Source organism: Emiliania huxleyi (genome assembly GCF_000372725.1).
Source record: "Emiliania huxleyi CCMP1516 unplaced genomic scaffold EMIHUscaffold_11, whole genome shotgun sequence".
Classification (NCBI taxonomy): Eukaryota; Haptophyta; order Isochrysidales; family Noelaerhabdaceae; genus Emiliania; species Emiliania huxleyi.
Genome location: NW_005201792.1, coordinates 109,853 through 132,340, shown reverse-complemented (window position 1 = coordinate 132,340; position 22,488 = coordinate 109,853). Strand labels below are relative to the sequence as shown.

Genomic DNA, 22,488 nt, shown 5'->3' with positions numbered 1-22,488 from the left:
CTCAAGTCTGTTGGCGATACGTTGGACCGTTTGACTAGGAGCAGCGAGATACTGTTCGAAAGAGCAGACCAGCTTCGCGTTCACCTGATGCAGCTCTTGCCATGCTCGATAGAAAGCAGAAATCTTGCCCAACCATCCGATTAGAAGTGTGCCGACAGGGGCGGGGAGAGCTTGTTTGAGGTCGGCCACGGCTCGAGCATCGACGTCGTGGCGTTTCCAAAACCTCCAGGCCACCTGTTCATACACAGGATAGTCGCCGCCGAGCTCATCGCCCCGCTCAATGTTCTTGAGCCCATTGAGCAGGCACGTTCTCCAGTGCTGGACTAAAAAAAGAGCGTTTGATGTGGCTGGGTCAACGAGATGGGATGAGGCGAACTCTGTATGTAAGCTTGAGGGCTTCACAAGCGATGAGCCCGAATCGCGGGTCATGGTTGAGATGAGAGCTTTCGCGAGCTTGACGTCGGATGGAGTGAGGGTTTGCGCCATCTCAAAGCGACTGAAGAATGCCCACATGGCACCGGGTTCGCGGTACGCTGGAATACTGAGAGACTTTCCCAGCGCACGTGAGAGAGACGTCGAGCCGCAGTGCCCAAAGTGAAACAGCCAGATGATCTCCGAGTCGGCTTTCTCAACCCGGCAGTCAAGAGAGGTGCGCTTTACAATGTCAGGCCGCGCACTCTGAAGGAGCCGTGAATCCAGAAAGTCTGCCTTCTCGAGTTGGATCTTGGTTAGCGGTGCCCAGTGTAGGCGATTGTCTTCAAAATCCAGGTGAAAGGGCACCCAAGCCCGTAACGGCCGCTGTGCGCGCTCTGCATCGTTGGCAATGGGCTGCTCTGCCCAGCGGCAGACCATACCGAGGCAAGAACAGCAAAGCTGCCCTTGGTCTTCGAGCGCTGGCTCAGCTGCGCTGGCCGCCCTTGCCTCGGTCTGCTCTGTCAGCATAGGTTAGGTAGGGGGGGGGAGCCGGGTGTCGAGTTCGTAGTCAAAAGAAGAATTTTACTAGAAGTCTTTCTAGAATTCCAAAAACCGCCCGGCTGATCAAGCACTACTCGCGCTCCGGCGCGTGGGTCGAGATCACGCCCGACAGCCCTAGCCAGGCCCCGCGCACTGGCCGCGACCGCGACCGCGGCCCTCCCTCGCTCGAGCCCGAACCCGAACTGCCTTTCAGACGACGTGCCGGAACCGTCCGACTGTAGCGACTAGCACACGATTAGTGTGGTCCCCAGAAACCCCGAGGAGTCACACAGTCCACCTGCCTGTGTGATGCACGCCCTGCGAGCGGGGCGGGGTGCGCACTGTGTGTGCCTCTGTGTTCGTGCGTCGCCCATCTCTCCTGGCTGGAGATGCCTGCTCCAAAAAGCAAAAGCTCCTCATCGCAAACCTGTCAGCAGTCTGGCTCAGCTGCGCTGGCCGCCCTTGCCTCGGTAGTCCCCTTCGGAGTCGTTCCTCATCGAACCCCGTCAGCAGTCCACCTTCGGGTATGTTCGTGAGAGCCACAGACACTGTCACCGAAAAAGCTAGATCGTCGCATAACCCTGTCAGCAGCCCACCATGCACCAGCCCCCTCTGGGCCCCTCTCTCTCTCTCTCCGGGTATGTTCGTAAGAGCCACACACACAGACACACTGTGACAAATCTTTCCTAAAAACTGGGCACGGGACTGGCGTGCACTGGTACTCAATAGAGAGAGAGAGAGAGATGTTTGTTTGTTACTCTAGTACCTCCTCTTCCAAAAGTTTAGCAACATGCCGGTTTTCGGATATCGGCGAACGATCGGAAGGGTGCCGCCTGCCTGCACACAAATGGAGCCCTGTGATGTGGGACCTCAGTCCCAGAAGCTTGGAGCTTCAAGCCGCGACCACGTGGCTAGGTGGACACTAAAGTGCCATTTTGGCCAAATCTTGGCGCGAAATGACACGTGGTTTGGCGGGAGTGTGGTGTGGCTGCGCTGCTCGGACAGCGCTGCCGTGTTGAGCGCCAGCTGCTGCTCCCTTCAGCCAGACGGCCGAGCCTGCGCAGCACGACCGCTGGCCTTCCTCCTGCACCACAGGAGCGCGCCAAGGCGCGCGTCTGGGCAAGCAGTGCGTCTCATCGCGATGCGAGAGTCGACGCTGTGACGCCGCCGCTCAACGGCTAGAATGACAGTGGCAGCCGCATTCGAGTACGCGTCGAGCTGTGCGTACCAGCACTTGTATGCGAGCTCATTGTGTCCCTGAGCTGCTGTGGGGTGCGTGGGCTCAGCTGCGGAGCACGTACTGGGCGGCGGTAGGGGGGTGTCCCTAATAACTTTTGCAAGAGGAGGTATTAGGGATGCAGGCACGGGCGCGAAGTCTAAAAGAAAGAAAACAATGTACCCTTTCTTTTTTAGGCGGCTCCCTTGGTGTGCAACGCCAGCTGCACCGCAAATCCGCAATGTGCGGCCTACTTCTTTTTTCTATGGGGGGATTTCTAAAATTCGTGAACCTGTGTTTGTGCCAGTGCGCGAGTTTTCTTCTGCGTGCGAAGATTCTTTTTTTCCATGGCAGCGCCTGCTCCGTGTAGGAAGCGCGTTAGCCTGTGAACGCGCGCGGGTTCGTGTCCGCGCTAGCCAGACCACCTGCAGCGCGCGGCGCGGCGAAGGGTCGACGAGCGCCCATTGCTCTGATGTCGGTGCCCTCGAACAGCAGCAGCAGCGGTGCCGCGGGCGAGGAGTGGGCCGCGCACCCGACGTTGCTCCACCCTTGCGAGCCCCAACAGGCCACGCCTCCGCCGCCCAGCCAGCCGCACTCTTCATCCTGCCCCTGAATCCAGAGGAGCGCGGGCCGGCGCAGGGCGGCGCAGCGTTCAGCTGGGGCAGCCTCGCCGCGGCACCGTGTCAGCCAGCTGCCCCACACCACCGCTTCCGTCCCTCAAGCTTCCCGCCCCCTCCCTCACCAGGGCACGGCCGCGTCGGCACCTGCAGCTCTGCACGCGGCCCATCCTCTCGCCATGCAGATGCCAGCGTATGCGTACGCCGCTGGAATGGTGCGGGCTGTCACTAGGACCCGGCCACCTGGCCTTTTGCTCACCGCCCCCCCCCCCCCCCTCCCCCCGCACGCGCTCAGGCGCAACCGGCGGCTTGCGCTTGCATGCCCGCCTGCTCCTACCCGCCCGCCCAGCTGCCGCCGGCGTTGCAGAACCAGCTGCAGGCCCGCCTCTCCTGCCCGCCTCTCCTGCGCTGCTCCTGCGGTGTGAGGTGGCGGCGCGTCCCCGTTCAGCCTCGTCGCGCCTGATCATAGGCGGCTCAGATCCACGCTCTCTTGCAACAGCAGCAGCAGCAGCAGCAGCAGCAGCAGCAGCAGCAGCAGCAGCAGCAGCAGCAGCAGCAGCAGCAGCAGCAGCAGCAGCAGGCGCAGGCGCAGGCGCAGGCGCAGGCGCAGGCACAGGCGCAGCAGCAGCAGCAGCAGATGCATCAGCAGCAGCAGATCCAGGCGATGATATCGCAGGCGCAGCACTCGTGCTCCTCGTGCTCCTCTGCACCACCCGGAGGGTCGCAGCAGCAGCAGCAGCAGCAGCAGCAACTTCCGTCGCACCAGCTGCAGCTCAGCTTCGAAGGTGCAGCGCAGCTGCTTCGGCAGCAGCAGCAGCAGTGGCAGCCATGGCCGCCCCAGGCGATGCAGCCGGCGCAGCCGTCGCCTCCGGCGCTGCAGCCGAGAGGGGTGAGCGCTGCGCAGCTCCACTTCGTCCAGTCGAGCCCGCGGACTCCGCACGCCGTGCCGCAGGCTGCTCAAGGCGCTGGGGAGGTGCCGCTGCCTCTCGCTCCGGGGGCAGCGTTTGGCGCCGGCGCCGGCGCCGGCGCCCCCGCAAGGCCTCCGTCGCAAAAGTCCCTCGCCGGCGCGCGACGTGTCGAGGCGGGTGCGCAGGCGCTGGCGTCGCTTGCGGGCGGCGGCGCCGACGGTGGCGCGTGCCCCCCCCCCCCCCCTTCGTTGCGTGGTCCCGCGAGCTCTTTGTTCCTCCGCAGGCGGCGGTGGCGAGTGGTGGAATATCCACGGGATGTACTACAAGATCCCCGCGCTGTCGAGCGACAACGGGCTCGAGGAGCCGTTCGGGCCGGCGGCGGCTCCGGCAGTGCCTCGGCCGGGGTTCGCGTCGTACGCTGCTTGGGCGCGCGCCGCTTCTGGGGCGCGCGCCGCTTGTCGGCTCAGTGGGGAAAGACGGCACGGGGCCCCACGCACGCGCTTGTTCTGCGACCGCAGGCGCCTGCCGCAGCCGCAAAGCCGAATGGGAACGGGCAGGCGCGCGCGCCGGTGGGCAGGCCGTACCAGGGGCCGAAGGAGCCTCCTCGGCGCGGTATCGCGGCGGCGCCTTCGCTCAAGCGCGCCCGGTTGGAGGGGTCGGCGGGCGGTTCCATCGCGGCGGGCGGCGAGGACGGGCCCGAGGACGCGGCGATGGAGGCGCTGCGCGAGGCGGGCAAGGTGTGGAGGCGACGTGCTAGGGGCGAAGCCTTGCCCGAGCCGCCTCTCCGCCGTCCTGTAGGAGGACGAGCGGTGGAGGCGATGCTGGTCGATTGTTGTGCGGCGCGACGTCACAAAGCAGCAGCGAGCCATCGCCGCGCAGCAGCGCGAGGCGAGGCCCACACACACGGGCAGGGAGCAGTGGGGGGGGGGGGGGGGGGGGGTCTCGCTCGATCGCCTGAGGCGGGCTCGCCTCTGTCGTGCGCAGGTGCTCGCCGTGGCCAAGCGCGCCGCGCTCGCCGCCCAGAAGGAGGTGCGGCGCAAGGCGCTCGCTGCGCAGCGTGTCGGCGCGCCGTCGCAGGTGCAGCTGCGTTGCAAGCGGTTGGTGCGCGACATGCAGGCCAGCGCCACTGTACTACCGCACTACACACTACGCCGTAGCAACATGAGCGGCTCTTGCGCGTGCAGGCCAGCGCGCCGGCGCGGGAGGCGGAGCTGGCTGCGCAGCGGCGCGAGGCTGCGCACGCGGCTTGGCGCAGGCAGGCGGCCGCGCGAGCAGAGCCGTCCGCAGCTCAGCGTGCTCTCGAGCGGCTGGTTGCGCTCTGCAGCGAAGAGGTGAGATGAGCGCAGAGATGCAGCCGAGACGCCCGCCGAGACGCCGCCAGACGCGCGTTCGTCTTTGCCACTTTCCCCCAGGCTACCCTCCTCCGTGTCCCTCGCGGCGGCGCATCGCCGGGAGGCGACCTCGCGGAAGCGGCGGCGGCGGCTTCCTCGCTTCCCGCCTCCAGCATTGCGGCGGCGGAGCTGCGGCCCCTCCTATCCTACCGGCTGGGCGCTTGCCACCGCTGGCTGATGAGGCGCCTCTGCCCGACCCCCTCCTCTCCTCGCCCTGCACTCGCGACTCGGCCGTCTCCCGCGAGCAGGCCTCCGCTGCCGCCTGTTGCCCTCGGCCTGCCTGCAGTCGGCGGAGGCACGCGCGTCGCGGGTCCGCTCAGCGTGACTCCGCTCCGGCCGCTGCTGCACGTACTCGCAGCCACGCCAGTGTGGCTCGCCGCCGCCGCCGCCGAGGAGCGACGCGCCGCAGCCAGGCGGGCGGCCGGTGGCGGAGCGGCCGGGGGCGGGGTGGCGCGAGCCGTGGCGCAGGCGGCGGGTGCATTGCGCGTGCCAACGGTACTGGAGAGGTTGCGGGCAGAGGTGACGCCCCGCTCGCCTCTCTGCCCTCTCGCCTTCCGCCCCGCCCCCGCCCTCGGCTCGGCGGGCCTCTCGTCTGCACGCGGCTCACGAGGAGGAGAGTGCGCGCGGGCGGCGTGTAGGTGAGCGCCTCCCTCGAGGCGCCCCTCTGGCCTGGCACGGCGTACACGCCGTGGGCGGCGCTGCTGCCCGCGCCGGCAGCCGGTGGCGAGGGGGCGCTGAAGGCAGCGGTGAGGCCCTCTTTCGACTCGCGCTTCCCCACCCAGCTGCTCGCTTCTCATCCGGCTCCGATGCACCGCCCCTGCAGGCCGCCCTCTTCCTCGCCCTCCGCGCGCCCCTCTCGCTCGTGCTGCCTCGTGCCGTGGCCTCGCCGCCCGCTGCCGCAGTGCCCGATGCCGCGTGGCAGGGCGGCGCGGTTGGCAAGGTAGCCCCCGCCCTCGAGCCGTTGCGGCGTGCGGCCAGACACTTGCGCGACTCGTTCCGTGGCGCTGCACCACTAGGCGGCGGCGCTCATCGTCGCGCTGCCTCGCATCCACCCAGCGCGCCGCGCCTTTCCACGCACCTCCGTGCCGCCGCTGCCGCCGCACTCGCTGCCGCCGCCGCCGCGTCTCTTCCCGACGACGAGTGCGGCTGCGCTGGTCGGGACGTCCGCCAAGCTGCGCGCGCTCCTCGCGCTCCTCGCCCGCCTCGAGCGGGCGGCGCGCGGGGTTGCGGTGGCCGGGGCCGCCGCCTCGACCTCCGTCGTCCTCCTCTTTGTCCCCCCGCCCGCGATCCCAATCGTCGAGCGCGCGGTGCCGGCGGCCGCCCGAGGGGCCGCGCAACGATGGAGAGTCGGGGCTGACGCCACGCGCCGCTCGCCCCGTCCCCAGGTCCTCAGCCGGCGGCACACCTTGCTCGACCCGCCCGGCTCGCGTCCGCCGCGTGCGACCTTGCCGGGCAGCCGCCTCGCCGTCGCGCTGCTCGCCGTTGGGTCGGACTCGCCGCCGCTGCACCCGCTCTGCGCCGGGGCGAGCGCCGCCATCTTTTACGACACGTTCGATGGCGCGCCGCTGCAGCTGCGACGAGTCGGACGCCTCGCGAAGCCGCCCGCCGCCGTCTATTACCTCGCGCACGCCGCCGGCGCCGGAGCGGGCGGCGCGCACGAGCCAGGCTCGAGGAGGGAGGGCTCGAGAGAGAGGGCTCGGGAGAAGAGGGTGCTAGAAGAGAGGGCTCGAGAGAGGGAGGGCTCAAGAGAGAGAGAGCTCGCGAGCCCCGCCTCGTCTCAGTGTTGTCGTCCCTGCCCCTTCAAAGGCCTTGAGGAGGCGCTGCTGCGCGTGCGATGCGATGAGGCGGCGCGCGCCGCGACCGCCGCCGATTTAGCGGAGGGGGGCGGGCCGCAGTTGGCGCGATTGGATCGGCGGCGCACTCACTCGAGATGACTGCGCGGTCGCATCACGGGGATCTCTTGAATAGGTTCGTGCGCTCGCCGGCGTGCTGAGGGCTTAGCGCCAACGGACCCAGCTCTCTCCACATGCCCATGCGCTGTAGTGGCGGCGCACGTCATACCACACACCATGTTTTGTTACTCCAGTGGTGGCGCGACCGACGACGCTCCGCACTGCTCGCTGTCGTCTCGCGCCCGAGATGTGTGAGAGGTCAACGGTGTACGGAGAGGAGCGCGGGCCGGGGGGGGGGGGGGGGGCACATTTCTAAGAGGAGTACATACATGTGGGGACCGGGGCCGACACTCACGACGCAGCTCGACAGCGCCGACACCGCCGGCCAAGCGGCCCAAGGGCCAAGCCGCAAGCGCCGCCACATTCTGTGCCACATTTGCGCGTTGGCCAAATGAGAAATGTCCTGCTCACCTGCGGTCCGGGGCATTGTGCATTGACCAAATTGTAAGGTAATTCAATAATTTCGTTTATGTACACAGTACAAGCAAAAGAGAAAAGTCGGAGTCGCAATCGAAATCGTTCGAGCACATAACCATAAGGCTCTCACACAATTTGCTTGGATTTTTGCTTGTTCTGCGCCCCGCCCCGCTGGGTCCTCTTACATTGTACACGTAGCGTCTATAGTGGACCCGCCGCTTCTGCCCGCCGGACAAAACACGGGCGTCCCCTCTCCGGTCGCGCGACGCGGCCGGTCACGGGTCAGCGGTCTCCCTGCACGCGTCTGGACTGAACAACCCACGAATGATTGCAACCCCACGTCGCCTATCTGTATGCAGGTAGCGCGCTCCCCCCCCCCCCCCCCAAACCCAAGCCCCCCCTGCCTGCGCGCAACACAAGACGTCGACGCACCTCAGCAGCAGCCGCCGCCCTCGCGCGCCTGCACGCCGCTCACCGACAGTCCACCGTGGCCGGCGCCGCCGCTCGCGCCGCGCGAGTGGAAGTGCTGCACCACCGCCTCAAAGATCTCGCCGATACCTGTCCCCGCCTTTGACGACACCTGCACACGCGGGGTGGCAGCTGTCGCGTGCAGACTCGTGTGCGAGGGGAGGGGCGTGAGCAGTCGCCGCTCTGTGAGTTGCGCCGTGTGCGACTCGGCGCCCGTGTCGCGGCAAAGCGACGCCAGGGCACCGAGGAGCGTGTGTGCGGGCGGGGGTGGCGGCTGGCGGGGGGTTGCAGGGGTGGGCGCCTCGAAGACGTCGGCGTGGTGCTTTGCCGCCACGGCCCTCACCTCCTCCTCCGACACCGCGCGCCCGTAGCGGCCCGCCTGCCGGCCACGGGGGAAGAGCTGAAAAGACGAGCGACGCGTCTCGAGGTCTCGAAGCGAGTGCAGGTGCAAGCCCTCCGGAGCTGGGTCGAGCTGCAGCCGAGGTCTGGCCGAGATCTGGCCGAGGTCTGTCTGGCCGAGATCCGGCCGAGATCAGGCCGAGCTGCGGCCGAGAGATGGGGCCGAGAGATGCGGCTCCTGCACGAGGTCGAGCTTGGTGCCGACGATGCAGATGTGGCAGCCGGGCTCCGCCTCGTCGAGCACCTGAGTCACACACACACACACACACCCCTCCTCTCGTGTCTCGTGTTGAGGCGAGGCCGCGGCGGGGCGTGTGTCGTCGGGCAGCGGCCGAAGAGGTCGGGCAGTGCCGGTGCGGCGGTGTGGGGAGGCGTGGGGTGGGCTGCGGTGTGGGACGCCCTAGGCGGCCCACGAAAAGGCGAGGCACCTTCTTCACCCACTTGCTCTGCAGGCACTCGAACGAGGCTCGGTCCGTGAGGTCGAAGCAGATGATGGCTGCGCGCGCGCCGCGGCAGTAGAAGCTCGACAGCGAGTCAAACCGCTCCTGGCCCGCGGTGTCCCAGATGCCGAGGTTGCACGGGCGGCCGTTGGACTGTGGCGAGGGGAGGCGGAGGGCGGGAGGCGGTGGCGCGGCGAGCGTGGACCGGCCGGGCCCACGGGCAGAGCAGCTGCACACGAGTTGCTCGAGGGCGAGAGCCACGTCTACGGCTAACCGCGCGCGCCTCAATCTTCTTCATCGCAAAGGACGCGCCGATGGTCTGAGGAGCGTGGCGGCGGCACGGTCGGTGGGGCTGCCAGTCGGAGCGGGGCGCATTTTGCGCGGGCGCGCGCACCGAGATGGTCTCGCCAAATGTGTTGTAGAGATACCGGTACACCTGCGGCGGCCCGGTGAAGGCGTATGGGAGAGGTGAGGCGAACGGGAGCTCCTCTCTCCGCTCGCGCTCGCAGCGTGACGGCGGGGTGCGAGGCGAGCCAGCGACGGCGGGGTGTGACGACACTGCGCCGCGTCGGCTGCGTGCATAATCGGCGCGCACCAGGCAGGTCTTGCCGACGCCGGGCTGGCCAAGTAGCACCAGCTTGAGGTCGACCACCTCCATGCCTGAAAGTGGTCCCGCAAGAGGCGGCCTGTTCAGTGTAGAGCGAGCGGCCGGCCGTCTTTCCGAAAGGAGCGCCGCTTTTTTCTTCTTTAACAAAAGACAGGAAGATGGGTTTCTTACTCGCCTGGCGTGTGTGCCCCGTCCGTGCCGCGTGCCCCCAGTTCAGTGCATGCTGGCCGAAGAAAACAGATACGGGTAGGATACGAAAACAGGACGGGGCTCTGTGCAAAAGGATGGCGGAGCCGGGGGAAAAGGCACCCTCATTGGGGATCGAACCCAAGGCCACGAGATTAAAGGTCTCGCGCTCTGCCAACTGAGCTATGAGGGCGGCCGGGCACTGACAGCACCGATTCGAACAGGCAGCCACTCGATCGCGGTGCGGCGCAGAAGCGACCATTCCACAATTGGTGGCAAATCAACTTGCACGCAAGAATGCACTTGCTCAAAAGGTGAATTTTTTCTTTTGGGTGGTGATGAAGAGGTGGGATGGTGATGGTGAGGTGGGATGGTGATGGTGGGTGAGGTGGGATGGTGATGGTGAGGTGGGATGGTGATGGTGAGGTGGGACGGCGACGGCGAGGCGGGACGGCGACGGCGAGGGTAGCCGAGCTCTCCGCCAGCGCCTCCACCACCAGCGCCGTCGCCGCCTCCATGCTCCATCACCGTCGAGTCTCGCTTCCGTCATCGAGAGTCAGTGACAACTCACATCGCACAGCCAGTGCTTCACACTTCAGCTTTCATAGCTTTACCTCCGGCTCCGCGCCGCGCCGCGCCTCCGTCAAGGGCGACCTCGGCCCCTCGCGCCCGCGCCGTCTCCGGCCTGCGCCCCAGCGCCCGCGCCATCTTCGGCTCCGCGCCGTGCCTCGCCTCCGTCAAGGGCGACTCTCGAATGTCAACTACTCCCTCCTCGTGCCGCCTTCGGCCTTGCCCGCACAGGCGTCGCGATCTACGGTACATCCCCGACGCCTTCAGCATCGGTCCTGGGGGGGACGTCTGAATTCGGACGCCTGTGCTACCCTTCACACACGCTACACACGGTGTACTAGCACGGCGCATCCTGCGCCGTGCCCCATGAATGTCGATACTCCAGTCTCACACCCTCGGTGCCACAATCTTGTCACGTGGACGTCCCTTAGTCGGCGCGTCTTGTCTGTCGCGATGTCCTAGACGTCGTGCCTCTCTGGTCCTTGGTAGTTGTGACCCCCCTGAGTGAGGACAGGAGAGAGAGAGCGTTTTGTGGTGTTTGTTGGTGTACGCAATAACGGGACAGGGTGGTTGTTCTCTCTATCTCCTCTTCTAGCTCTTAGCATGAGCTGCGCCCGGTGTCCGACCCCTTTTGCGCAGCAACACCTTAAACTTTTAGGCCCTCCAAATTCGGGTCGGAGCGTAGCGGAGTGGGCCCCGAGTTTGAAAAGGGCGACGGACGCTTGCGTCCTAGCCTCCAACAACGCCTCCCCGGCGCAGAGGGCCCCCGGAGGGATGCACAACCGCTCCACGCCACGCCGCTTGCGGCGGTCCTCTTCCCAGCTCCGCTGGCCGCGGCGTTATTCCTTTTTGACGCGCGCTCGCCGCGCACACGGCCTTCGGCACGGCTCAATGACGCCCGAAGAGGAGCCCTTTGACATCCAGGACTTTTCGGTCGCCTCGCCGTGGGAGCATCTCGTCGCTGCCATCGAGGCCCGCCTCCGCGAGTGGCAGGCCGACGAGGACGGCGCCCGGCCAGAGTCACTGGCTCCACTCCAGCTATCCGCACCACTTGCAGCGCCGAGCGCGCGGGAGTTGGACATTCCGTGCGTGCTGACGTGCCGCGGTCAGCCAGGCTCCGCCGTCGCGCGCAACGAACTCGCGTCCGATGGCGAGCAGCTGACACCGCTCTGCCGGCAGCTGCTGAGCTGCGGCGACGACTCACTGCGGCGCGACACCTTTGCGCCGTCCCTCGTCGACCGGCTGCAGCGGTGGTTCGGCCTCTCCTCCCTCGTGCTGCTCGCGCCGCAGCCTCCGCGACAGGTGCTCGACGCGTCCGAGATGGCGTCGCTGCAGGGTGCGCCCGTGCGCCGCTACGGTCCCACAGCCTTCTGCTGCTCCTTCTATCCACAGACTCTCTTGCAGGCGCGCTGTGCGCCGCCGCCGCAGCCTCCCGCTGCGCCGCCGCCACCTTTGTGGCGCACGAGGCGGGAGACGCCGGCTTGTGCGGTCGCGCCATGAGCATCAACGGCGTCGGCGGAGGCGTTGCTCGCTGTCGTTTCGACGTCAAGTGCTTTGACGAGGTCGGCGCGAGCCTCCGAGGCGACGACTGCTTCCGCGCGCTGCTGCGGCTGTTTGCCTCCAAGGTACTGGGCGGAGCGAGGACAGGCCCGCGCGACGCGAGCGGCAGGCTGCTCCTCGCCGGCTGCGAACCTCTGCGCGCCTCCGCCCGCCGCCTGCTCGTCCTGTCCAAGGACAGTTCCACAACCTGCGCGAGACATGTCCGAGACATGTCCCCACAGGCGCGTCTCCGCCCGCCGCACGCTCGTCCTCGACGAGTGGCCTCGCGGCGGCGCGCGCGGCAGACGAGAGGGGAGAGTTGCCCCTCCGCCGCTTCTCCTCCTCGATGATGCGCAGCTGCCTGCTCGCAGGCGCGGCGGACGCCTGGGACTCCGCCGCCGTCGCCTCGCTCTCGACGGTGCCCCTCTCTGGCGGCGCGGCGCTGCCGCTCGCCGCGTGGGGCAGCGACCGGGCGCCGAAGCGCGGCGGCGGGCGGCGCGGCGGCGGGCGGCCCCCCGGTCCGTACCGCGCGAGTTGATTGCGGCCCGAGAAGCAAGTCTGTAGGAGGCGGGTGGCGCGGCGGCGGGCTGCGGCACTGGCTGTCGGGCGCGGGTGCGCCGCTCGACCCGCGAGAGTGGGCGAGGCCGCTCTGCCATCCGCCGAGAGTGGGCGAGGTTCGGCGAGGGTAGGTTCGCCGCTCGACTCTCTCGCCCTCTCGTGCGAGTGGTCGCTGCAGCTGCCGCCGGAGGAGTGGCTGAGAGCCGGGGAGCAAGAGGGCGGGGAGCAAGAGGGCGAGGCGCCGACCCTGCCCGAGCCGTCGGTCGAGCTGTGAAGACAGGCCGTGAAGGCGGCGTCTCATCACACGTCCAACTGTGAACAGGCGCCGCCGTTGCCCGAGCTGTCGTCCGAGACCGCTCACAGCGGGCGGCCCTAGATGCGGATATCTCCCCCCTATCTCGAGGGTCTGGATGCGGAACACAGACCCCATCTGCTCTCCGATTTGCTCTCGAGCAGACGCGCACTCGGCTTCACGTCGCTGCCTGCTGCGCACTCTGCAATCACGCGCCGCTGCAATCCCGCGGTGCTCTGAGACCGCAGGCTCGATACCGCACCCACACCGTACCTGAACCCTGGTGCCTGCAGGCTGGAGGTTGCGCCGCATGCCGCTCAGCGCGCACGAGCGCGACGCCGCCGCCGCATGCCTCGCGTCGGGGGGCGAGGGCGCCGCCGCTGCCGCGAAGGCGCTGCCGGGTGGGAGGGGCACACGTCCGGGGGCACGTCCTGCGACATGTCCAGGACACGTCCGACAGGCGCTGCTGGCGGGGTGGGTCGAAGCGGCGGCGGCGGCGGAGAGCGGCGCGCGGCGCGGCGACCACGCGACATGTCCGCGACATGTCCGCGACGCGTCCACGGTACGCCCCTGCAGGCGCGTGCTGCGTGGTTGGCCTTCTACAAAGAAGAATGAAGAGTGGAGGCGGAATAGTTGATGAATCTTAGGCGCGCGTGGAGTGGTGGACCTTCTCGCCGCGCTCCCGGGCGGGCTGCAGCAAGCCGCCGCCGCCGCCGCCACACGCCGCCTCCTCTCTCCCCAGCCGCCCTACCCGCCGCCGGAGCACTCTCCCCCCGCCCCGCACACCCCCGCCGAGCCGCGCCCGCTGCCACACGCGCCGTTCGCGCGCGACTCGCTCCTCTGCCGCATCGCCGCCGTCGCCCTCTCGGCGAGCGGCGCCACTTCGGCCGCGTCCGGCGGCGGGGTAGGCGGGAGACACAGCCCTGCGGCGGTGCTGCTGCAGCTGTGGCTGTCTCTGCGCGAGGAGGCGACGGAGCGGCTCATCTCGGCCACTCTCGGCCACTCTCGGCTACTCTCGGCTACTCTCGGCTACTCTCGGCTACTCTCGGCTACTCTCGGCCACACCTCGGCCGCACCTCGGCTGCACTTCGGCTGCACCTCGGCCACTCTCGGCCACTCTCGGCCACACCTCGGCCGCACCTCGGCTGCACCTCGGCTGCACCTCGGCTGCACCTCGGCTGCACCTCGGCTGCACCTCGGCCAGGCACGTGTCGCGTGGGAGCGGCTGCACGAGTTGCCCCATCTGCCTTGCGACGCCGCGGGCGGCTGCAGCCTGCAGCAGCGCTTGTACCTCCTCAATGCGTGCGTGCGGCGCGAGGCGCATGCGCGCGCCGTGTGCAGCGAATTCCCCTAGACTTGTCCACGACACGTCCCTGGCGTGCCCTCGCAGGCGGCCTCGCGCCGTGTGCCCCGTTCGGTGTCGCCGCCGCCGCCGCCGGCGGCGGCGGGGGAGGGGGCAGAGGAGGCGGAGGCAGCGGGAGAGGAGGCGGAGGCGGCGGGAGAGGAGGCGGAGGCGGCGGGAGAGGAGGCGGAGTTCGCCGAGTGCGAGGCACCGGAGCAGCGCTGCTTGGGCAGATCTGCGCTCACAGCTCCCTCTAGTCGAGGGCTCTCTTGTCGTAGGAGCCGGACGAGCGCTGCCTCGCGGCTGCGGCCAAGCGTGTCGGCGGCGGGGCGGGGCGGGGCTGCCTCCGTCCGCTCCCTGGGCTTGTCGGCGAGGTGTCTGGTCAGCCGCTGTGGGAGCCGATCACGCAGCTGGCCTTCCCGCAGCTCGCCGCACCTGAGCCGGCGCGGCACCCCGAGGAGGGGCGGGGGGGCGAGGGGCAGGCGGCGGCTCGGCGACCGCCGAAGCATCTCGGTCACCGCCCTGACGGATTCGCGGCGTTCGTCCTCAGGTTGCCAGCTTCGCGGCCGCCGAGGCCGGGCGCATCAAGTCCGACATGCAGGCGAGATCAGCCGAGATTAGATTGCCCGAGATTGACCGAGATGTAAGTGATTGTCGGAGATTGCCCGAGATGTCAGTCATCAATTCCGGCATGCAGGCCTTCAAGGCCGCCAACCCGCCGTCCACCTTCGCCGACTTTGTGCGCTGGCAGTCGCCGCACGACTGGGTCGCGGACGAGGGAGCGGCGACGGCGGAGGGTGGCGGCGGCGGCGGCGGCGGCGGCGGCGGCGGCGGCGTTTGCCATGTGCGGGGCGTGTTGAGCGAGCGGATGCGCGCGCCAGGCAACTCGTGGGCGGTGCTGTGGCGCCCTTAGGAGCCCCCTTAGGAACTTCGAGGCCCGCCGATAGGCAACTTGTGGGCGGTGCTGTGGGAGGGCACGAGCGCGCTTTGCGCCGCGGAGCAGCGGCCGCTCTTTGACGCCGCGCGCGAGGCGCACATCGCTCTCGAGGCGCATATGTCTCACCACACACGCACACGCACACGCACACACGCGCACGCGCACGTGCGCACACGCACATACGCACACACGCATTCGCACACACACACACATACGCACACACCGGTGCGTGCAAACCCTCACCGCTGCCTCTCTCGCCTCACCGCCGCCGCAACCGCCCTCGAGGCGCTCGACGCGTCCCCGCTGCCCGAGCTTCTCTCGCAGCTCTGCATGGGTGCGCTCCGACACCCCAAGCACCACCCCCCGCTGTCTCTCTTGTGCACTCGCAGATTTTCTCTGAAGGCGCGCCCAACGTGTTGGCCAACCAGCGCGCCGTGTGCCCTCATTCACAGCTCTCCTGTTTGAGGCGCGATCGCCCACCTCCTCGACGCGATGGCCCGCTGCGCCGCCGCCAAACTTGAGCCGCGCGCGGAGGAGCGCCGCGCGGCTCTGGGACCTCCGATCACAGCGGCCTCTCAGCGACAGCTCTCTGCTTTTAGGAGCGCGCCGCGCAGCTCTGGGAAGGCCTCCGCGCCGCTTGCGGCGGCCGCGGCGCCGCGAGCGATCCCCCCTCTGCGGCGGCTGCCGACGCGTTCGTCGCCCGCCTGGCGGATTTCGAGGCGTCGCTCGCAGCGGCGGGGGCGCTCTCCGCCCGGATGCCGGGCCAGACTTCGCTGGTGCGTCAGCCTAGATGCGGGGCAGGATCTGTGTGTCCTGACTAGAGCTCGAGGGCACACGTGTTCAGCTGTATTCAGCCGCATTCAGCCATTCCCTTCGCGCGATGCTCGGAAACACGGCGCGCGTACTCACACCCCGCCTCTGCGTGTACTCGTGACGCAGGTGCGGCAGCTGCTCGCGGCAGCCGGCCGACACATCGCCCTCACAGCTTCCTTCCCGTCTGGACTCGCAGCTTGCTCTGTTAGGCGTCCGGCCAGCCGTCCGTCGCGCCGCCGCTGCCGTCCGGCGGCGGCGGCGGCGGCGGCGGCGAGGAGGAGGAGGCAGCGGGTGGTGATCCGACCGAAGTGCTGCTCGAGCCGGACGTGCGGCAGGCGATGGGAGGTCTAGATGAGTCAGTCAGTCAGTGATACCACTTACACCCGTACGATTGGCGCTGTGGGCCGAACGACGTGCGCAGTGAGAGATGCTAGACTTGCAGCAGAGTTGGACGCCGGGCGGTCAGGAGGGCGCTGGGGAGACGGAGAGGCGCACGCACACTGCAGCAACTTTAGCAACGCACTGACGCACTACGAGACCAGGGCGATCGCGCTGAACAGCCTTCTTTCCTCACGAGCTCTTGGTCTTGTAGGCGCTCGGCCCGGCGCTGCTCGCCGCCGCTGGCAGCCGGCCGAAGGAGCGCGAGCTCCGCGAGTTCGTCTTCTGCGCGCCGTTTGCGCGCGCAGCCACGAGATCGGGCGGCGCGCCCGCCCCTTGCGCGCAGCGCATGTACGCCGGCGTTCGCAGGGACCAGTGGCGTGTCGCTTTTGCGCTGAGTGAACGGTGTGATTGAGTCTCTCTCTTGAGTGGCGGGGCCCGGAACTTGGCCCGGAGCGTGAGGCACGGTGTAGCTATCCCTGTCAGCGAGTATACTCTATTTGGGTGGGGCCGCGTGTCTAAAGGCACGTCGGTGTGGCTGTGGGCGCCCACCCCGCCGCGCGCCCCACCGCCACCACTAAAGTCCCCTCCGCCGCCGTCGCCCTCGCCGTCGCCGTTGCCGCCCTCTCTCCAGACTCCACCCGCCCACCAGCACGCCGCGGGGCGGCCTCCCCCAACCCCCATCGCACCCCCTGCTGCTGGCACCGCCACCGCCGGCACCACCCTCGCCCGAGCCCTTGCCGACCGCTACCTCCCTCGCCGCCCCCTGCGCAGCCCTCCCCGCCGGCGCCGCCCACGCCGCCGCCACCACCTCCCAGTCCGCCGCCCCCCCGCCCTCACCGCCGCCGTTGCCGACTCGCCCTCCTGGATAGGATGCGAGCCGTCCCGGAAATTCTTTTCTGGACATTTGGCCACCATGCGGGAGGGCCTTTCTCAGCCCTAAGGGTAAAAAAGAAGTTTACGACAAAAAAGAAATTTAACGTATAACGAGACTCTCTCTCGCGCGACACTGGGCACAGGACTGGCGCGCACTGGCACTAACACAAAACACCACAGAAAAGAACATTTAACCGAAAACAACTCTCTCTCCAGCAGACAGGCTCGACACACAGGTGCGGACTGGCGCGTGCTAGCACTAACAGGCAAACCGAAGCAAGGGGCAACTCCGTGCACTGACGGTCGGCCGCCAGAAAACACGCCTGCGTGGATCGCGTCACACCAATCCTACAAAACAATGGTATTGCTAAAAATCTCTCTCTCTCCCAATCCTCGCTACCCAACGCGGCCAAAGGATGTCCACCTCGAGAACCAACAAGAATCACGAAAAAAATCAAAAAAGAAAGTTCGGCTATCACCTCCAATCCGCTCGAGAGTCGTCCCTTGTCAGGAGCAGGAGAGCCCCACCTGTCCCCCTGATCGTCCTTCCAAAATCCTGCTCGTGCAGGTGGGGACCCTGTCCTCCTCCCCCATCCCTCGTCTGGGTTTGTCTGTTTTCTTTCTTTTTCGAGAGTCGTCGTGACCCCTCTCCTTAATTAAAATCCCTGTGTGAAAGAAAGAAAGAAAGAAAACAGACAACCCAAAAAAGAAAGAAAGAAAACAGACAACCCAAGGGAGGGATGGGACAACCCAAGGGTGGTGGCGGCGGTACGTCCTCTTTCTTTCTTTGTGAGCCGGTGTGTCTCCAGTCCGCGCCAGTCCGGGCCCTTGTCGTGCCAGTGTGCTGTGAGAGACGCCGGGAGTGAATTCGAGAGGTCGACTGGCACTGATCCAACGGCCCTCCGAGAGAAGGTGTATGTGCGTGCTGCACGTCATTCCTCCGCTCCTCGGCCTCACTGCCGGCCCCGCCACGCCGAGCCGCCGAGCGGACATCGATTCGCTCGCTGCGCGTGCCGCGGCGGCGATGCGCGACGGGTTTGCGCACGTCGAGCAAGGCTGGCTCTCAGGCGACGAACTCGTCGAGTCGCGCGAAACCATGGTGCGCGTGCTCGCCGACATACCTCAGGCGGGCGACGACCTGGATTCGATACAGACCGATCTGCTCGAGCCAGCGTTTCGCGCGCAGCTCGCCGACGCCGCGGCGCTCCCGTTTGGCAACCTTCTCGTGCAGCTCGACGAGCTCCGCGGCGGTCTGGCTCGCCACAGCTCGCGCTCGCTGCTGGGCGGTGGCGGCTTCCACCTGATGCGCTACCCGCCCGGCGCAAAGTTCATGCGCCACCGCGACGAGGAGCCGGCGCCTAGACGACGGAGTACCAGACCCTCGTGCCCGGACTAGAACCAGACCCACGTGTCCGAGCCCCTTGCGTGATTTGCACGTCTGTGCTGACGAGAGTGCGCCGTTGCCTTTGTGCTGCACAGAGATTACGTCGGCGGTGGCAGTGCTGCTTGGGCACACAACAGTCACCTCGGGTAGACATGATGTGCGTTCGGCTGTGCTCGACGGTACTCGCTGTACTCGCAGCCCTTGGACTCACCGCGGGGCTCCGTCCCCTGTGCTCCCGCTCTAGGAGCCGGCGATGTCGGAGCCTCGGCGCAACTCGATCAGCTTTCTGCTCTACCTGACGCCGGACGACTGGAGCGCCGCCGACGGCGGCTCGCTCGTCGTCTACGACGCGAGCGCCGCGCCGCGCGAGCTGCCTCCCACCGCCGGCTCTCTGGTCATCTACGACTCGACGATTGAGCACGAGGTGCAGGCGACGCGCCGCGAGCGGCACCTCATCTCCGGCCGCTTCCGGGAGAGCGACGCGGACTGGTCGAGGCGGCGGCAGGAGGAGGCAGAGGCGCGGCGGGGATCGATACGGTAGAGGGAGTGAAATCGGGCTTCCTTCGCGCTTCGGGGGGTGGATCACAAATAAATATCGTTTTGTCAATGCACAATGGAAACGGCCGCCGGTCTCGCATTACGCTGGCCGCGCGCGCACTGCCACACTGGCAACTAAAGTGAAGCTGCAGGCGCATTCTTTCCCTCGCGTCAGACGTCACTGCGCCTGCTCACAGACCCACTCCAGCGCCCCCGGCGGGCGAGGCAGACTCTCCACAAAGCACTCCTCGGGCGGCACGTCGCACGGCGCCTCGCCCAACCGGCAGTCCACCTGCGGACATGTCGGGACGCGTGAGGGACGTGCCATGGAGTCGGCTCTCGCGCCCGGCGGCGGCAGCCCGCCTCCTCGCGGATGGACTTTTGCGAGGCGGCGAGTCGGTCCGGGTCGGCCATGTACCAGCCAGCCCGCAGCGGCGCCTTTGCCAGCCCCGACGGGATGGGCTGCAGGTCCGCGTCGAGCGAGTAGACGAGCGGGATGGCGTGCGGCACCTAGAGGCAGGACTGAAGACGAATCACCTTGGCAGAGTTGACCAGCGGGATGGTTGGCGAGCGGCACGTCGATGAGCGGCGTCTCCTCGTCTGCAAGCCCCTCGAGGTCGCGCACGAGAGCGCGCAGCACCTGAGACGACCCGAGGGGGGCCGAGGGTGCGCTCCGAGAGTTGCCGAGTGCACTCTCGAGGAATCCGCGGCACGTTCTCGCTCGACGAGATGACGAAGCTCGGCACCTCCACCGCCCTCCCCTCCTCCGCCGCCACGACACCGCACTCGTCGACCGCCCGCCGCATCGCCTCCGCCAGCTCGCCTCGCACAAAGGGGCGCAGCCGGTCCGCGCACTGCAGGAGCGACTCGGACGCGGGCGCCGGCACGCCCTCATACCTGTTCGTTGTTCAAAGACTTCAAAGGGTCATGGTCAATGCGCGCGGGCGCAAGCCACGTGCTCGCACCGCCCGTCGAGGAGCGCCGCCGCCGCCTCGGCCTCGAGCGGCGGCGGCGCCTCGCTGACAGAGCGGCGCCACCGCTGCACCTGCGCAAGCCCAAACTCCTCCGAGCAGCTGCGCTTGTTGCGGCCGGTGAGGGCACCTGACGAGAAGAGGTGGTCCTCACGAGTAGTGGCTAAGAGCCGGTCTCGGCAGCCGCCGCGGCCGGTGAGGACCGTAGTGTCTCTCGTTCAGCCGCCACGTGTAGCTGAGCGGCACCCACTGCATCTCCATCTCGTCGAGCAGCAGCCACGCCTGCGCGAGAGTACCCGAGATCACCCGAGATCGCCCCGAGATCTCCACCTCGCCGAGCAGGAGGCCACGCCGTCTTGATTGCTCGCTCGTGCAGCGAACAGAACACGCGCTCGACGCGCCGCACGCCTGCCTCGCGCAGCAGCGAGCCCGCGAGCCGCGCTTCCTCGCGACCCCGGCTCGTCAGCGGCGGGTCGGCCCAGCCGGTGAAGCGGTTCTCCTCGTTCCAAGCCGAGTAGCCGTGCCTGTGGACAGCGAGAGCTGTGAAGAGACGCCGTCCACGCCGTGATGCAGCATCGACGTGGCGAGGGGGTGCCGCAGCAAGATCAGGCTCGCCCGTGACTGCCGCCGCGCCGCCGCCTCCTCGCGGCCACCCGGCGCCGCGGCCTGCTGCGCCGCCTGCTGCCGCTGGCTCTTCGCAAACATGGCAAGCTCGAGGCTCGCCTGCGCCGCTAGCTCCGCCGAGCTCGCCGCCGCACCTCCCACGCCGTCGTAGCGCGGGTTCCGCCGCGGCGGCGGCAGGATGCGCACCTCCGTCCCGTCCTCCTCTCCCCCCTCCCCGTCCCCCTCGCCCGCCTGTGGCTGCCGCTCCGGCTTGCCCATCGTGCGCACGTTGAAGGACTCGCCTGACGAGGAATCCGTGGTCCAAGGTCATCTCCCATGAGTAGCTCCGAATCTTCGTCCGCACACTGCTTGAGGGCTCGCCATCACCAACCGACACGCGCACCGACGAGACCCCCTCCTCGGACCTGTTCAGCCACCCATACTGGTCACTCACAGCTGACACCGCCTGCCGCACCGGCGCCACCCCGTCCTCGGGACCATGCGTCGCACGTCGCGATGCCGCTCGTGCCGGTCGAAGAGATGGTCGAGACGGCGATGTCCCGAAGCACCTGAGAGCGCATCATCTCCTGCGCCTGCTGCACCCGCCCCTCGTCGTATAGGAAGCGGCCGTGCCGCAGCACGCTCGACGTGCCCCACGTGCCGTGCGCGTCGCCGAATCTCACGCCCGAGGGGCCGGCGCTTGGCAGCGCCTCGTAGACGAGCGGGCAGGCGGTGGGCATGTCGAGGTGGTAGGCGTCCTGTGGACATGTCTCGGACATGTCACATGCACATGCGGCATGTGCATGTGCATGTGCATGTGCATGTCATGTCACGGGCATGTGTGGACGTGGGGGGGGCATGTCGAGGCGGCGTCCTCGTCGCTGACGCCGTCGACCAGCTTGATGAGCGCGCGCAGTGCGTTTCCGTGAGACACGACCAGCACGTTCTTGCCGTCGCGGAGGGCCGGCTCCACCGTGTCGGACCAGACCTACATCCGAGGTGCAGCCGAGGTAGGGCCGTGTAGACGAGGCAGTGCTCGGCCGTGCCCCAGACCACACCTCGCTCACCCGCTCCAGGCAGTCGCGGAACGTCTCCCCGCGAGGAACGACCACGTCCTGGCTCGGACCTCCGCTGGCGCCGCCTGCGCAAGGCCGCCGCCGGTACCTCTCGTCGCGGCAGATGGCGCTCTGCAGCGGAGCTTTCGTCGAGATGGGCGGCGGTGGCACCGCGAACCCGCGCCGCCAGCGCATGACCTGCTCGTGGCCGTGCTCTTTGGCGAGCGACCGCTTGTTCCGCCCGGTCAGCGCGCCGGCGTGCTGCTCGTTGAGCCGCGCGTCCTTGACCATCGGCACCGCAGGGCGCCCTGCGCCGGACAGCAGTAGACAGGAGGTGCGAACGGCGCGGCGGAGACACGAGGTGAGGACGAGGTCATACTCTGTGCCGTCCGCCTTGAGTGCACGAGCCGCTTCACGCGCCTCTTGGATGCCCCGGGTGGTCAGGTCGACGTCCACCCAGCCGGTGAAGCGGTTAGCCAGGTTCCACTCGGACTGACCGTGCCGGATGAGCGTCAATTTTTTGGCGCCGGGACTCTCCGCGAGATACACCGCACGTCGACGGCATCGCCGCTGGACCGTGGCGGCGAGAGGAGGATGGAGCGCGCTGACGGCGAGCAGCAGGAGCATCCCACGAGAGCTTCGAGGTCGGCTTCGAGCCAGCTGGCTTCGAGGTCGGGCGGAGCTTGATGGCGGTGCGACAAAAAAGAGAATCTGAGTCGCCTTAATGGCTGACCCTGGGGTCCGGGGGGGAGCACAAACATAGGACGCCCAGCCTTGCCCTCGTGCCGCCGAGTGCATATCCTATGCGAGAGAGATCCCCTGTGCCCTATGCCCAGCCCTCTCCGCGCGGCGATGCGCCCTCCCCCCTCGCTTTTGCAAAATCCTGCAAAGGTGGTGGCACGTGCGCCCACGCGACGGTGAGATGCCCCCTGCAGCCCGATTCCATTGACCAAGCTCGTATCCAACCTCGACACCGCGCGCTCCGCTCCGAGAGGTTGAGCACCACCAGCAGGTCCCACAGGATCAGCAGAGACGTGTCCTCGTGGTCGTGCTGCCGACGAGCTGTCTGTGGGGACGG

At 67.8% G+C, this 22,488-nt stretch overlaps 5 protein-coding genes across 5 annotated transcripts; 3 read left to right on the top strand and 2 right to left on the bottom strand.

The window, feature by feature from the left end:
- Positions 1-2,550: 2,550 nt before the first annotated feature.
- EMIHUDRAFT_462129 (hypothetical protein) lies at positions 2,551-7,087 on the top strand (the record flags this gene model as incomplete). Its single annotated transcript, XM_005791802.1, has 16 exons — positions 2,551-2,735; positions 2,916-3,002; positions 3,083-3,208; positions 3,257-3,572; positions 3,750-3,914; positions 3,979-4,085; positions 4,214-4,432; positions 4,680-4,811; positions 4,880-5,026; positions 5,108-5,268; positions 5,335-5,605; positions 5,725-5,832; positions 5,910-6,026; positions 6,103-6,393; positions 6,472-6,795; positions 7,055-7,087. Coding segments are annotated over 16 exons (2,788 nt in total), but the record flags the coding sequence as incomplete, so codon positions are not given.
- Positions 7,088-7,888: 801 nt separating this feature from the next.
- Positions 7,889-9,420, bottom strand: Rab20 (Rab20, rab family GTPase; the record flags this gene model as incomplete). The annotated part of the gene is made up of 7 exons (XM_005792100.1): positions 7,889-8,035; positions 8,225-8,302; positions 8,501-8,566; positions 8,751-8,915; positions 9,046-9,081; positions 9,157-9,198; positions 9,358-9,420. The coding sequence occupies 7 exons, from the start codon at positions 9,418-9,420 to the stop codon at positions 7,889-7,891; spliced, it is 597 nt and encodes a 198-aa protein (XP_005792157.1).
- Positions 9,421-11,016: 1,596 nt separating this feature from the next.
- On the top strand, positions 11,017-16,399 carry EMIHUDRAFT_462128 (hypothetical protein; the record flags this gene model as incomplete). Its single annotated transcript, XM_005791801.1, has 15 exons — positions 11,017-11,461; positions 11,530-11,821; positions 11,907-11,956; positions 12,036-12,182; positions 12,229-12,276; positions 12,808-12,915; positions 13,905-14,056; positions 14,135-14,230; positions 14,554-14,737; positions 14,804-14,904; positions 15,079-15,127; positions 15,260-15,327; positions 15,393-15,569; positions 15,816-15,932; positions 16,199-16,399. The coding sequence occupies 15 exons, from the start codon at positions 11,017-11,019 to the stop codon at positions 16,397-16,399; spliced, it is 2,235 nt and encodes a 744-aa protein (XP_005791858.1).
- Positions 16,400-17,673: 1,274 nt separating this feature from the next.
- On the top strand, positions 17,674-18,856 carry EMIHUDRAFT_351388 (hypothetical protein). Its single transcript, XM_005791800.1, has 2 exons — positions 17,674-18,214; positions 18,495-18,856. The coding sequence occupies exons 1-2, from the start codon at positions 17,777-17,779 to the stop codon at positions 18,783-18,785; spliced, it is 729 nt and encodes a 242-aa protein (XP_005791857.1). The 5' UTR covers positions 17,674-17,776; the 3' UTR covers positions 18,786-18,856.
- Positions 18,857-19,240: 384 nt separating this feature from the next.
- PGAM (phosphoglycerate mutase) lies at positions 19,241-21,929 on the bottom strand (the record flags this gene model as incomplete). The annotated part of the gene is made up of 3 exons (XM_005791799.1): positions 19,241-19,291; positions 21,203-21,343; positions 21,414-21,929. Coding segments are annotated over 3 exons (708 nt in total), but the record flags the coding sequence as incomplete, so codon positions are not given.
- Between the last annotated feature and the right edge of the window lie 559 nt (positions 21,930-22,488).

What these genes read in the sequence shown, in the direction of transcription:
- EMIHUDRAFT_351388 (XM_005791800.1), top strand. Translation starts at nt 17,777, where the DNA reads ATGTGCGTGCTGCACGTCATTCCTCCGCTCCTCGGCCTCACTGCCGGC. An exon ending in GCCACCGCGACGAGGAGCCG is followed by an intron (nt 18,215 to 18,494) that starts GCGCCTAGACGA and finishes CTCTAGGAGCCG; the next exon opens with GCGATGTCGGAGCCTCGGCG.